Here is an 11848-nt window from a genome sequence, read left to right on the forward strand (position 1 = left end):
AGTTAGAGTAGAGTTAGAGTAGAGTTAGAGTAGAGTTAGAGTAGAGTTAGAGTAGAGTTAGAGTAGAGTTAGAGTAGAGTTAGAGTAGAGTTAGAGTAGAGTTAGAGTAGAGTTAGAGTAGAGTTAGAGTAGAGTTAGAGTAGAGTTAGAGTAGAGTTAGAGTAGAGTTAGAGTAGAGTTTCCTGAGCTGGAAGGGACCCATAAGGGTTGAGTCCAACTCCTGGCACCACACAGTTCCACCCAAAAATTCGGACCATGTGACTAAGTGCACAGTCCAAATGCTTCTTAAACTCCAACAGACTTGGTGCAGTGACTGCTTCCCTGGGGAGCCTGTTGCAGTGTGCGATAACACTCAGTTGGAGGGTCCTCCCCGCTTGCCATCTCCTCTTATGTTAACACCATACAGGTGCTCAAATCTTGCAGTTAGGCAGCACAGCCCACCTGGGAAGAAGCCAAGGGGACAGCAAACGCCTCCTCCAGGCAGGGCTTTGCGAACCTCACTGACACAGCAGAGTACGGTGGGTTCCTTTGCTGGCCGAGCACAGGCCCTTGGCTTTTCATTTGCAGCCAAAGTGTCGCAGAAGATGCCTGGCGGCACAGAAGGGCTCTCGCCAGGCTGAAATCCCTCCTTGCTCGGGGCCATGAGGGTCATGGCTTGCCCCAGTCGGCCTCCTTTGGCCCTCAGTCTGGAGGCTGGGGTGAGGACCCGGCTGGGTACAGCGTGCACGGTCTGTCCCTGAAATGCCATGACAAATTCCTGCCACACAGAGGAGCAGACAGCAAGTGTTTGGCTTCAGAACACAAGCAGCCTAGTTTATTGGGATCTCCACAGAAGTTAACGCAGAAGCAAATCTCTTAATGGGATGGTTGGTCGCTGTGCAGATGATGACAGGAGTCTCTCATGCAGCATCATCTCCTGTTGGGGCAGGGGAGACTCCCCCAGCTTGCACCCAGCCGGTCCTGCCTGATTGCTGTGGCACACACATGATCTGCCGTTCTTCATCTCCTTAAACTATCCACAAGATACCTCCTAATTATCTTAGATAGGTGCAGAAGACTGTCCTACATGACCATTTCTGCATCTCCAGGAACACCTCCTGCTGTTACAAACTGTCTGTGCATGGTGTGGTCAGTGCTGCAGCAGAAAACACCTGGGGAGCTTGTGCTACATTCAGATTCTCACCTGCAAGCTGTTAAGCAGCCTGTGTGGACACACTGGTGATGCTCATCTACTAATTTAGGCACAGCTTGAGGTCCTGGGGGACCTTCTGGATGGCCCCAAAGCTCCTGTGATGACCAGTCAAATGTTGTCTTTGGAAGACAGAACTTTGATCCATCATCTCCGATCAGGTCAGCCTCACCAGCACAGACATAAGCCAAGGAGCACTGGGACCACCCTGGGATTGGGTGTCTGCTGTGTGCTGGGTGTGAATTTTGTTTTTTCACGCTTCCAGCTTAAACTGCATCAGACCGGTTGGTACAGCAGACCCTCAGCAAAAGGTCTCTTCTGGGCAGCTCGGGAGAGTTTCCAGTCAGAGCTGGAAGGGTTCCTGGGTTTTCCAGCCTGTTACAGTAGATAAGGGGCACTCACCTCTCCTCGCTGCTCTGTCCCCGCCCATGTCTTTGGTGTTGCACAAATTAAGGTCAATAACATGTGCTGCACATGGTCCACACATCCGTAGTTGCCTGTCTGACCATGAGGAACAGAAGCTGGTGGCCCAAGAGAGAGGAGGCACCTCCATGGGGGAACAGCGGTAGTTCTGGCCCTGAAAACAAGCAGCTCACGTTCTGGTGGAGCCGAGAAGAGGAAGGTACAAAGAGCAGCAACGTGACTCCAGCCCAGTGCCTGCGACTCAGAGCGAATGCTTGCGCTGATGTGGCCTTGGGAGTGGAGGCAGCTTTCTTGCTGACAGTGGGGCAGAGGAGAGAGTGCGTCAGAGGGCTTGGTAGTGAGCAGCGGCTATCCAGACCTGCAGCCCAGGGCATTCCCTGCCTGGACAGGACGCTGGGCACCACTTCTGTCACTCAGCACCAGAAAAGGTGGATCCAGGCTGTGGAAAAAAGCCAAGAGGCTGGGGGACTGCAAATATTGCCTTAAAGCAAAGAGCAGATACAAGCCCTCATGGGAAAATACGAGGTAACTGAGGACTGAAAGGCACCTTCAGAGTCCGTGCAGAGGCAGAAAGAGCAGCATGGGAGGGCTTCGTGTCCGCTCCGTTCTGGTGACTGGAGCCAACCGAGGAATCGGCCTGGGGTTAGTCCAGCACCTGCTGGGGCTGCCAAACCCACCCGAGTGGGTCTTTGCAGCCTGCCGGGACCCCAAGGGACAGCGAGCACAGGTGAGGCTGGTGGCGGTGGGGGACAGCAGGGCAGGGCAGCACCCGGTGCAAGGCAGGATTGTGTGAGGGTCTCCATCATGGGGCTGCAGCCCTGAGCCCAGTCCAGGGGCACAGAAAGCTGGGGTAGAACAGCCATGGGATGAGCTGTGCCTGGGGTGCCCAGGGCTCCTCGGAGCCAGACGGGGAGCTTCTGCTGCTGGGGCAGGTGATGGCCATGGTGGGCAGGGAGAGACGTGTGGTGCACGGAGGGAGCAGGAGGTGCAGAAACAATGGGGAGCGGGGCACTGGGCGTGAGGCAGTGCTGGGACAAAGCCTCTGTGCAGCCAGCCCTGCCTCTTTGTGTCCACATCATCCTGTCTTTTGCAGGAGCTGCAGAACTTGGCTTCCAAGCACCCTAACCTGGTCATCATCCCACTCGGTAGGTGCCCAGGCTGTGCCCTGAGGCTGAGGGTCCCTTGCCTGGGCTCCCTGCTCACCTCCCTGCCTTGGCTCTGCAGAAGTCACCGATCCCGCCAGCATCAAGGCGGCTGCAGCCAGCGTCGGGGAGCGCCTCAAGGACTCAGGTCTCAACCTCCTCATCAACAATGCCGGGATTTCACACTATAAATCATTTGACAGTAAGACACAGGAGGACATGGCCCAGGTGTACGCCACCAACACCATTGGGCCCCTGCTGCTGAGCCAGGTGAGGCCCCCACCACAGCTCCAGGAACATCCCTGCCCCTTGGATCTCCCAGGGGGATGGAAAGGGCTGGTGGGACAGGGCCCAGCTCCGCTCTTGTGCTGGTGACGGGCCCGGCACTCCCGAGCTGCCGCAAGAAGCTGGTGGAACCGACTGGGGCTGGTGCTGAGGGGCAGGGGGAAGAGGAAGGCGGCTGCTGGCAGTGCTGGTGGCGGCGCTGCCCGCTGCAGAAGGAGCTGGTCCTCTCCCCTGCATCACCTCTGTGTGGACCCCCCGCTTCTCCTCTCCTCGCAGGCGTTCCTGCCCCTGCTGAAGAAGGCTGCCCAGGGGAGCCCAGGCTCGGGGCTGAGCTGCAGCAAGGCAGCCATCATCAACATGTCCAGCTATGCTGGCTCCATTCAGGATGTCTATTGCTGGGAGTACGGACAAGCTATTTCATATCGCTGCAGCAAGGTACTGCTGGGCACGAACCGGGATGTTTTCCCTTCTGAAGGATCTTGCACACCTCCCAGCCTTCCCCTCAGTCCCTGCAACTCTCACTGCTGCGGCTGAGCTCCAGTCGGTCACTGGTTCCCTCTCAAGGCACATCCCTGTGCCTGGTCCCAGACCTAATCGAGAGGATCTTCATAGGACAGAGCTGCTGCAGGGAACTGGCCCTGCCTGCCCCAGCTGTGGGGTCTGATGCGTCCCCTCCCCACCCTGATCCCTGTGGTGTCTCCTTTCAGGCTGCTCTGAACATGCTCACCAAGTGCCAGTCCTTGGGCTACCGGGAACACGGCATCCTCTGTGCTGCTCTCCATCCCGGCTGGGTACAGACGGACATGGGGAACACAGCTGGAGACAAGGTAGGAGCTTTACCACAGCGGGTCCATCCAAGCCCCTGTGCTGGTTTTCCATGGGAGGCTGTTGTCACCCCGAGCTACATGTTTTTCTCTGCCCCTGCAGCCCCCCCTGACAGTAGATGAGAGCGTAGGAGGGATGCTGAAGGTGATCTCCTCCCTCTCTGAGAAGGACACCGGGACCTTCCTGGACTGGGAAGGGAAAGTATTGCCCTGGTGAGACGCTGGCACAGCCTCGTGCCCAGATCCTGGCAGCAGCCCCTCTGCTGCTTCCCATTCTCCACCATATCCTCAATAAACCTTTGTCTGAAAGCAGCAGTGCTGCCATCCGTATCTGTTTGTGCACTCAACAGGCTCTGCCACACTCTGAGCCTGGAGAGGGCAGCTTCTTCCTGGGTGGTCCCACTCATCTGTGTGCGTGTCAGTGCCCACTGCTCCTGTCCCCTGCCCATACTGGGGATACCCACATGTGTTCTGCTGGAAATGACCCTCTGGGAGCAGCACAAGCAAGGCAGGGGCACAGGATCCAGCCAGCAAGGGGTCCCCACAGGGGCTGAGGTGTCCAAGGGCATGGAGCAAGGACAGTCAGTGTGGGCAGAGCAGGGCTACAGGGCGCTGCACAGCCACACGTGCAGTGTGGAAGGGGGAGAAGCTGCTTCCTGTGTCCATGGGTGGGCAGGAGAGACGTGGGGGGCTGAGCTGGCTGTCACCAGGGCAGGCTGTTCCCTTCCCAGTCGAGGAAGGCGCCGGAGGTCTCCTGTGAGAGGCTGCCCAGCACCGCCAGGATGCCCTGCACGCTGCGCTCCACCGTCATGGGTGCCTGCAGAAGAGGACAAGGATCGGTGTCACTGCCGTGGCCCATGGTGAGCAGCAGGGTCTGACCAGGCTGGAGCGTGCACAGGTGCTGCTGTGCCCTTTCCTCCCAGCTGGAGCAGGGCAGGGTGCTTGTGGAGGCAGACCTCGGAGCTGCCCCCAGGCCTTCAGCTCCACCGAGCAGCAGAGGACACAACACTGCTGCCCCTCCCCTGCACAGCACGGTACCTGCTCTGTCCCCATGTCCGTCTTCACCCAGCCGGGATGGATCGCTGTGCACAAGATCCCCTTGTCCCTGAGCTCTGCAGCCAGACACCTGGTCACCATGTTCTGGGCAGCCTGGAAGAGGCACGGCCATGCCAGCACCACACCGGGCTCAGGGAGCTGGGTATGTGTGGGTGGGAGGGGGACATTTTGCAGCTGAAGGGCTGTGGAGGTGGGAAATGGGCTTTGTCCTGCTGTGGAGCATGGGCACAGCCTGGGCTGGTGCTCTGCGTGCTCACCCTTGGAGGACCAGGCTGGGGATGGGTGGCCTGGGGCGGGTGGGGGGGTCCCATGAGCTCCCCTCCACGGTCCCCAGTGCCTTCCCCAGCCCCTCACCTTGCTGGCACGGTACGGGTACATGGGGGCCTCCAGCACCCCGAGGCACAGCCCGATGGAGCCCACTTTGGAGGACACGTTGACGATCGCGGCCCTGCTGCAGCTCAGCCCTGTCTTCTGCGCACCTTTCGCCGCCTTCTCCAACAGCGGCAGGAATTCCTGACACAAGGACACCTGCGCTCTGTTAATACAGACCCTTTTGAGGGTTTCAGGCCTGCCCTGAAAGTCCTCACACCATGGCTGCAGACCATGGAGGAGCAGCTGGAAAATGCCCCAAGGATGGGCCAGGCCAGAGCCATCAGGAGGAGCAAAGCATGGGAGATGCTGCTCCTCAAGCCTCCCTGCTCCCCCAGCCACAGCCCTGCTCCCATCTGCATGGCTCATTCCACCCAGGAGAGCATCTCCCCGTGCAGGAGAACCCCCAAAAGCCCTCGCATACCTTGGCGACCTGGAGGGGCCCGACCACGTTGGTGGCAAATGCGGCGAGCATCTCCTGCGAGTCCACGGACTGCAGCGTGGCGTGCGAGCTGATGCCGGCGTTGTTGATGAGCAGGTTCAAGCCCTGGCCCTCCAGACAAGACTCCACCACCTGCACGGCCCTGCGGATGCTGGGCAGGTCCACTGTGTCTGCCGGGGCAAAAAGAAGGACAGAACTATACCTGGTAAAATAACCAAAGGGTTATTTTATAAGAGGTGCTTGGTCCTTGCACAGTGAAGCTCCCAGATGTAGTTCATGTGTCGTTTCTGCTAGGAGCCAACCACAGCTGGGTGTACAGGTTTTTTAAACGATGGACAGCATTTTTGGAGAAATAATAAAGGACGCTCTTGGTGTCCTTCTGTATTGCACAGTGGCCATTGGGGCTGCTAATGTATTGGGGACAGATTCATTTTATTACCGAATTACACAAAGATCTTTCCTGGTTGATATCCACTCAGATCATTTAGAGTGATCTTATCTATTTTTTTAACAATTTGTGCTAAAATTGATCTTCCACACCACCACTTCCTAGGACTTGCAACATTTGCTTGCAGATTCTCAGCCTCCCCTCTTCTACAGATGCTCCAGCCCAGGCTGTGGGTTCAAGCCCTCTCCAGCAACCAGAACTACTGATTTTCCTGAAATGTTTATAACAGGGATAAGCACCTGTTTGGATCTCTTTGAAAACCTGCTAAGATTTATTTGCCCCTTTTTTTCATGAAACCAGTAGGGGTGGTGTGTTTTAAGTTTGTGTTTGGTTGCTTGAGTTTGTGGATTTGCTTGTCAGGATCTGCATTGCATGATGAGTACTTTCTCCAAAGAAACACCCATTGTTCATTTTAAAGGGGTCACATGAACACATTACACATCTGAAATGGGCCGGTTAGACCAACATTTAACATCTGTATTGCTTTTTTATATCACAAGTGCACAACCAGGACCGTAAGCTCCATGAATATTCATGTGCATGGGCACCTTGGGCACCTTTTTTTTTGGCATTTTTAACCAGTTTGGTGGATTTATGGTGGTGGTTGAAGACCTCAAGTCTTCTTTTAAAGCATTTGAGTGACTGGGACTCACTCCAGCAGCACAGGCCTTTCGGGAGGTGCTATAAGAACATTGTGGGGGGAATTTGATGAGAAAATTGTCTGTGGGATTTGATGAGAAATGCTGCAGTGTGGGAGTTAATTATCCATAGGGCAGCATAGATTTTTGGAAGATTAGCATTCCCTTATGAAACCAGCATCTTTTTCTCAACACCTGGCTTGAATTCGGAGCTGTTTGTGATTTTGGACTTTGACTTCTGGGCTGAGGATGCAGAGCGAGAGCTGAAACATGTTCAGGTGCCTGTCAGCTCGGGGCTGGTGCTGCTGGCACCAAAAGCCTTCCCCCAGCCAACACATTGCTGGGCTGCTGGAGAAGCAGCCATGGGATTCATGACAACAGCCCGGACATTTCGGCGTGGACATTTCAGCATGAACATTTAATGTATCATCAGCTTCATGACACTTCACGGCACACTTTCTGGTGACTTCGTTTTGGGCGATGAAGGAGCAGAGCTCTGGACTCTGTCACTCCACCACATGCAAGGGATTGCCCGCTGGCTGGGGTGAATGATTAATTTCTGTGTTTGGACTGGCCAAGTCATTGCTCCAAGGGAGAAGGGGGCCAGGCGTGTGGGACAATCACGTTCCTATTGCTAGACCAGCCAAATTACCCTCAGGCAACCTCTTAACTCCTCTCCACCACAGCTGAAATGTGCCTACAAGCCATGTGCACACCCAGAAGCCTCGGCTTTCAGCTGGAAGAAATGAAGGGATTAGAAAGGGAAAGAAAGAAATTGAGAATGAAAGAATGTGACAGGACTTGCCCATTTTAGAGTTAATTTCCTTCCTTTCTGTAAAGATCATTACTGTTATCAGTTTGAAGTTAACCATTCCTTAAGACGGAGTTTGGTTTGGTTGGTTGGTTTGTTTAGCTTATTTTGGGACTTTATAGCCTGTCTTTTGGAGTGCATGTGTTTTTGGAAAGGTTTTTCATTCCATGGACAACCCCTTGAGATGTTCCCTTTATGCTTCAGTGAGCAAAGTAAGTTTGCTTTTCCTATCACATAATGCCAGTTGGGGCTCACAGGTATTTTTGGAGATGCTAATTTTTTATTACAAAGAAGATTTTCTACTTCATTAATCTATTCAATTATAAGAGAGAGAGTTGCAGATATTTTTAGTATAGACTGACTTCAGGGGTGCCTTCTTTGTTAAGAAGTGCTAAAAATTCACTTTGTCTTTGTCCTCTCCAGGTCTGTTTGTCACTGAACCCAGCAGACATCCCAAAAAGGAGCATGCCTCTGAGCCTGAGCAGCAACCTGGGATGCTAACACCAGTGCACGGCCACATTTCCCACGTGTCCTTTTAGCCTGTTTCTTTTCTCTCCTTTTATCAATACCAAAGTGACTGTGGCCACTTCCCAAAAGACACCAACCCAACCCTGCTACTCAGGAACTGTTTGGTTCGTGAACCTGTGCGTCCCAACCCAAACTGCTAGGCAAACTGGGGCACCTTGGAGAACAGATCTCATGCCTTTCCCTTGAAACTTGGTCTGGACCCACCTCTGCCTCCCTCTGAAGCCAGTTCGATGGCACCCAGCCAGAGGACAGCTCAGCGTGTGGGGAGCTCTGCCAGACATTCCCAGGCATTCCCAAGCTGCCACCACCACCAAGGTCTGGCAAAGCTGTCCCCGTTCCCATCCCCATGGTGAGCAGAGGGCCAGGAGCATGCCCAGCGTGGGCAGGGAGGTTGCACCGTACCTAGCTGGACCAGTCTGATGCTGGGGTGCTGGGCGGATAATTCTCGCAGGGCCTGGAGACAAAGGGATGGAGCAGGGGGTTAGAAGTCACCGGTGGCACCGCTGTGGTCCCAGCCACAGGTTCCCACCCATCCCATCCTCATCCACGGGTCAACCCAGCCAGAGCAGACCGTGGTGGCTTTGCTTTTGCTGGGGGAGTTATCAGGTGAAGGGCCTGGCCTGGGGACATCCCCGTGCACTGACCTTCCCTCTTGGACCATCGGGGTCCCGGCAGGTGGCGAAGATGTGCTGAGGGGGCTGGGGGCTGGCAGCGAGCTGCCTCACCAGCTCCAGCCCGATGCCCCGGTTGGACCCCGTCACCAGGACGCTGCGAGGAAGCGCGGCCATCTCCGAGGTGGTGAGACTGTCACGGTGGTGACAAACAGGCTGCACCCAGCGGGATTGCCACCTCCTTGGCGTGATGGGAGCATGGGCACAGCCCAGGGTGTGGTTTTGGGCACCCACGGGGACAGCGATGGTGTCAGCAGCAGCCCTGGCATCCTACCTGCCTCGGGCAGAGCTGGGGGACCAGGGTGGGAACAGTGTTCATGGGGCCACATGTCTCCTGCATTGCCTGCTCCCAATAAAGCCCCAGCTCCCAAATCTGAAGAGTCACCTCTACTCAGAGCTCAGAAGAGCACTTGGAAACACAACCAAGAAATGGAAAAGACTTAAGCAGGTCCAAATCTGGGCTGTGGCTGGCGATCTCCTGATATGGGAGATGAGTTTGGGACAGTTGAACCTGGGGATGATAATCTAAGACCTTTTGAAGCCCAGCCTGGGTGCAGAGGGAGGGCAGAGCTCTGCTTGTAGCATTGAGATTGCAGCAGGCTCAAGTTGTACACGTTTTCACCCAGGAGCCAGCAGAGAAGTCCCTCAGCTCCCTGTAGCCTCATCCTCCTGCTGCTGGGCACCAAGCCCACAGCCCTCACCCATCTTCCTGTCCTCACTCCATCACCCATCGTCCACAGGAGGACAATGCTGGATGCCTAGCAGACCAACAGGTGCCCACAAAGCCAAGGCTCCTGCAGCCCAGACCAGCCTGGGGACACAGAAGGCAGAAGTGAGTAACGTGCTAAAGGAAACAAAGAACCGCCACGCAAAAAGTCTCAGCCAAAATGGATGTGCTTAGCTGAGGAATTTGAGCAACCTGAATTTAAGTGGGGAGAGGAAATATGAAGAGGAAAGTAGTGGGGATGGATCTGTCACATCTGGATGTGGCCAAAACACACATCTGTTGCTCAGCCCCGCTCAGCCTGGCAGAGGGACAGAGCTATTCCCTGCGCATGTGGGTGATTCTAGGTCTGGCACTCGCCAAAGAAATATTTGGGCCAGCAACTGGGAGATGCTAAAGGGGCTCTAAGACTGGAAGATCTGCTTTCAGGTGAAAGAGCATGGAGAGGAAAAAGCAGTGATGGTTCCTTCCCTCTCGGTGGGAAGTCTGTGGCCATGGAGAAAGAAATAAGCTTGCTGGGTGTGGATTTAGATGGCGTTTAACTCAGACCCACTGCAGAAGGTGTTATTGAGGGTGTCATCACCCATGCAAGCAATTGCACTGTACAGACTTGCCTGCTCCTGCTGCTGAGCAGGAGCAAAGCGGCACCTAGAGCAGAACTGCCATTAGGAACCAACAAGACTGGAGTTTCCTCTTTTCCTTCCAGGCTACTTGGGAAGGAGACAGCTGATACAAGCAAAGAGGGCTGAAGGACCAGGATCAGCTGCAGGACAGCAGAGCTGAGGAAGGCAAGCAGCAAGCAACCTTTGGAAGTGGCTGATGGCAACCAAGGCCAAGCAAGACAGCAGTGCAGACTTGCTCATGGTTCAGGAAACACAGCTTGGGGCCAGAAGGGCTCCAAGAGCAGCCAGAAGGGATGCTGTAGGGAAGAGATGAGACTAATCTACAAGAGCACAATGCTGTCAAGACACCTGCGGAACCATGCTGGTTGGAGAGGACCACCCTTGTAAAACATCTATAAAATGTCCATAACATGTACACTGAGTGTGTTTAGTTTGTGACTTGGCCTCTGTCTGTTATGGTGTTGACTCAGGACAGGAGAGGTGGTGCGTTGCATTGAGTTTTTGCATGCCAAAGCCACCCCAGATCAGGTCACTGCAGCACTTTCACTGTTTCTTGTGAAGCTTGTCCTTCCTTGGTTAAAGTTGTTCTTGCTGTAGTACTTCCTAACAACACATACAACTCAAATTGTGGGTTACAACAGTTTAAAAGTGTAGCCATTACAGTCTCCACCCATTTCCCCTTTGGACCAGGCTGTAGGGTTTAACACTGCAGTGAACCCTTACCCTGCTCCAGCATGGACTTTCCATGGGGCACAGTCCCTTCAGAGCTGTACCTGCTATGACATGGACTTATCCACCTCTGCGGTCCCCAGCATAAGAAGGACATGGACCTGTTGGAGCAGGTCCAGAGAAGGTATTCTCCTACAAAGAAAGGCTGAGAGAGCTGGGGATGTTCAGCGTGGAGAAGAAAAGGCTCTGAGGAGACCTTACGGCAGCCTTCCAGCACCTAAAGGGGGCTAGAGGAAAGCTGGGAAGGGACTCTTTGGCAGGGAGTGTAGTGATAGGACAAGGGCAACAGCTCTAAAGTAAACGAGTGTGGATTCAGGCTAGATATTAGGAAGAAATTCTTCACGATGACAGCGGTGAGGCACTGGCACAGGCTGCCCAGCGGAGCTGTGGCTGCCCCATCCCTGGAGGTGCCCAAGACCAGGCTGGATGGGGCTCGGAGCAACCTGGCCTGGTGGGAGGTGTCCTGACCATGGCAGGGGTTGGACTAGATGATCTTTAACATCCCTTTTAACCCAAACTGTGCTGTGATTCTGTGATTGTGTACAGTACGGCAAGCACAGGAGCCTGCCCTTTAGCAGCAGCACCACGACTTTGTCCCCTCTGACCCATGCACAGGCTTTGTACGCTCTTGACCTTCTAGGTCTGAGCCTTGGGAAGCTCCTTGTGCCCTCCACAGGAGGGGATGGGACCAGAAGATCGCATGCGGGGCTGCACCGAGCAGCAGAAGTCCCGGGGCCACAGGACCCAGCCCCTACGGGCACCTCTCCATCAGAGCTCAGGGCAGCCCCCGAGCCCCCTTTGAGGGCACACTGCGGGCAGCCTTAAAATGGCGCCTTCCTACTCGGCTTCACCCAAGCCGCGTCACGTGCCCGCCGCCTCCCTCCATTGCATCAGCCGGCGGGCGGCCCGCCCCTTGGCCGGGACAGGTGGAACGGGCGGGGCTGCG

At 55.1% G+C, this 11848-nt stretch overlaps 2 protein-coding genes across 2 annotated transcripts; one reads left to right on the plus strand and one right to left on the minus strand.

Moving 5' to 3' along the window:
* Positions 1-1925: 1925 nt before the first annotated feature.
* On the plus strand, positions 1926-4175 carry LOC311443476 (C-signal-like). The gene is made up of 7 exons (XM_084533685.1): positions 1926-2040; positions 2166-2339; positions 2706-2757; positions 2837-3024; positions 3316-3474; positions 3747-3866; positions 3967-4175. Exons 2-7 carry the CDS (start codon positions 2193-2195, stop codon positions 4078-4080), a joined length of 780 nt encoding a protein of 259 aa, XP_084389811.1. The 5' UTR covers positions 1926-2040; positions 2166-2192; the 3' UTR covers positions 4081-4175.
* A 120-nt stretch (positions 4176-4295) lies between these two features.
* LOC311443484 (C-signal-like) lies at positions 4296-9003 on the minus strand. Its single transcript, XM_084533719.1, has 6 exons — positions 8800-9003; positions 8558-8609; positions 5713-5900; positions 5274-5432; positions 4902-5012; positions 4296-4680 (listed from the first exon to the last, which is right to left on the minus strand). The coding sequence occupies exons 1-6, from the start codon at positions 8941-8943 to the stop codon at positions 4567-4569; spliced, it is 768 nt and encodes a 255-aa protein (XP_084389845.1). The 5' UTR covers positions 8944-9003; the 3' UTR covers positions 4296-4566.
* Between the last annotated feature and the right edge of the window lie 2845 nt (positions 9004-11848).

Source organism: Aythya ferina (genome assembly GCF_964211825.1).
Source record: "Aythya ferina genome assembly, chromosome: 12".
Classification (NCBI taxonomy): Eukaryota; Metazoa; Chordata; class Aves; order Anseriformes; family Anatidae; genus Aythya; species Aythya ferina.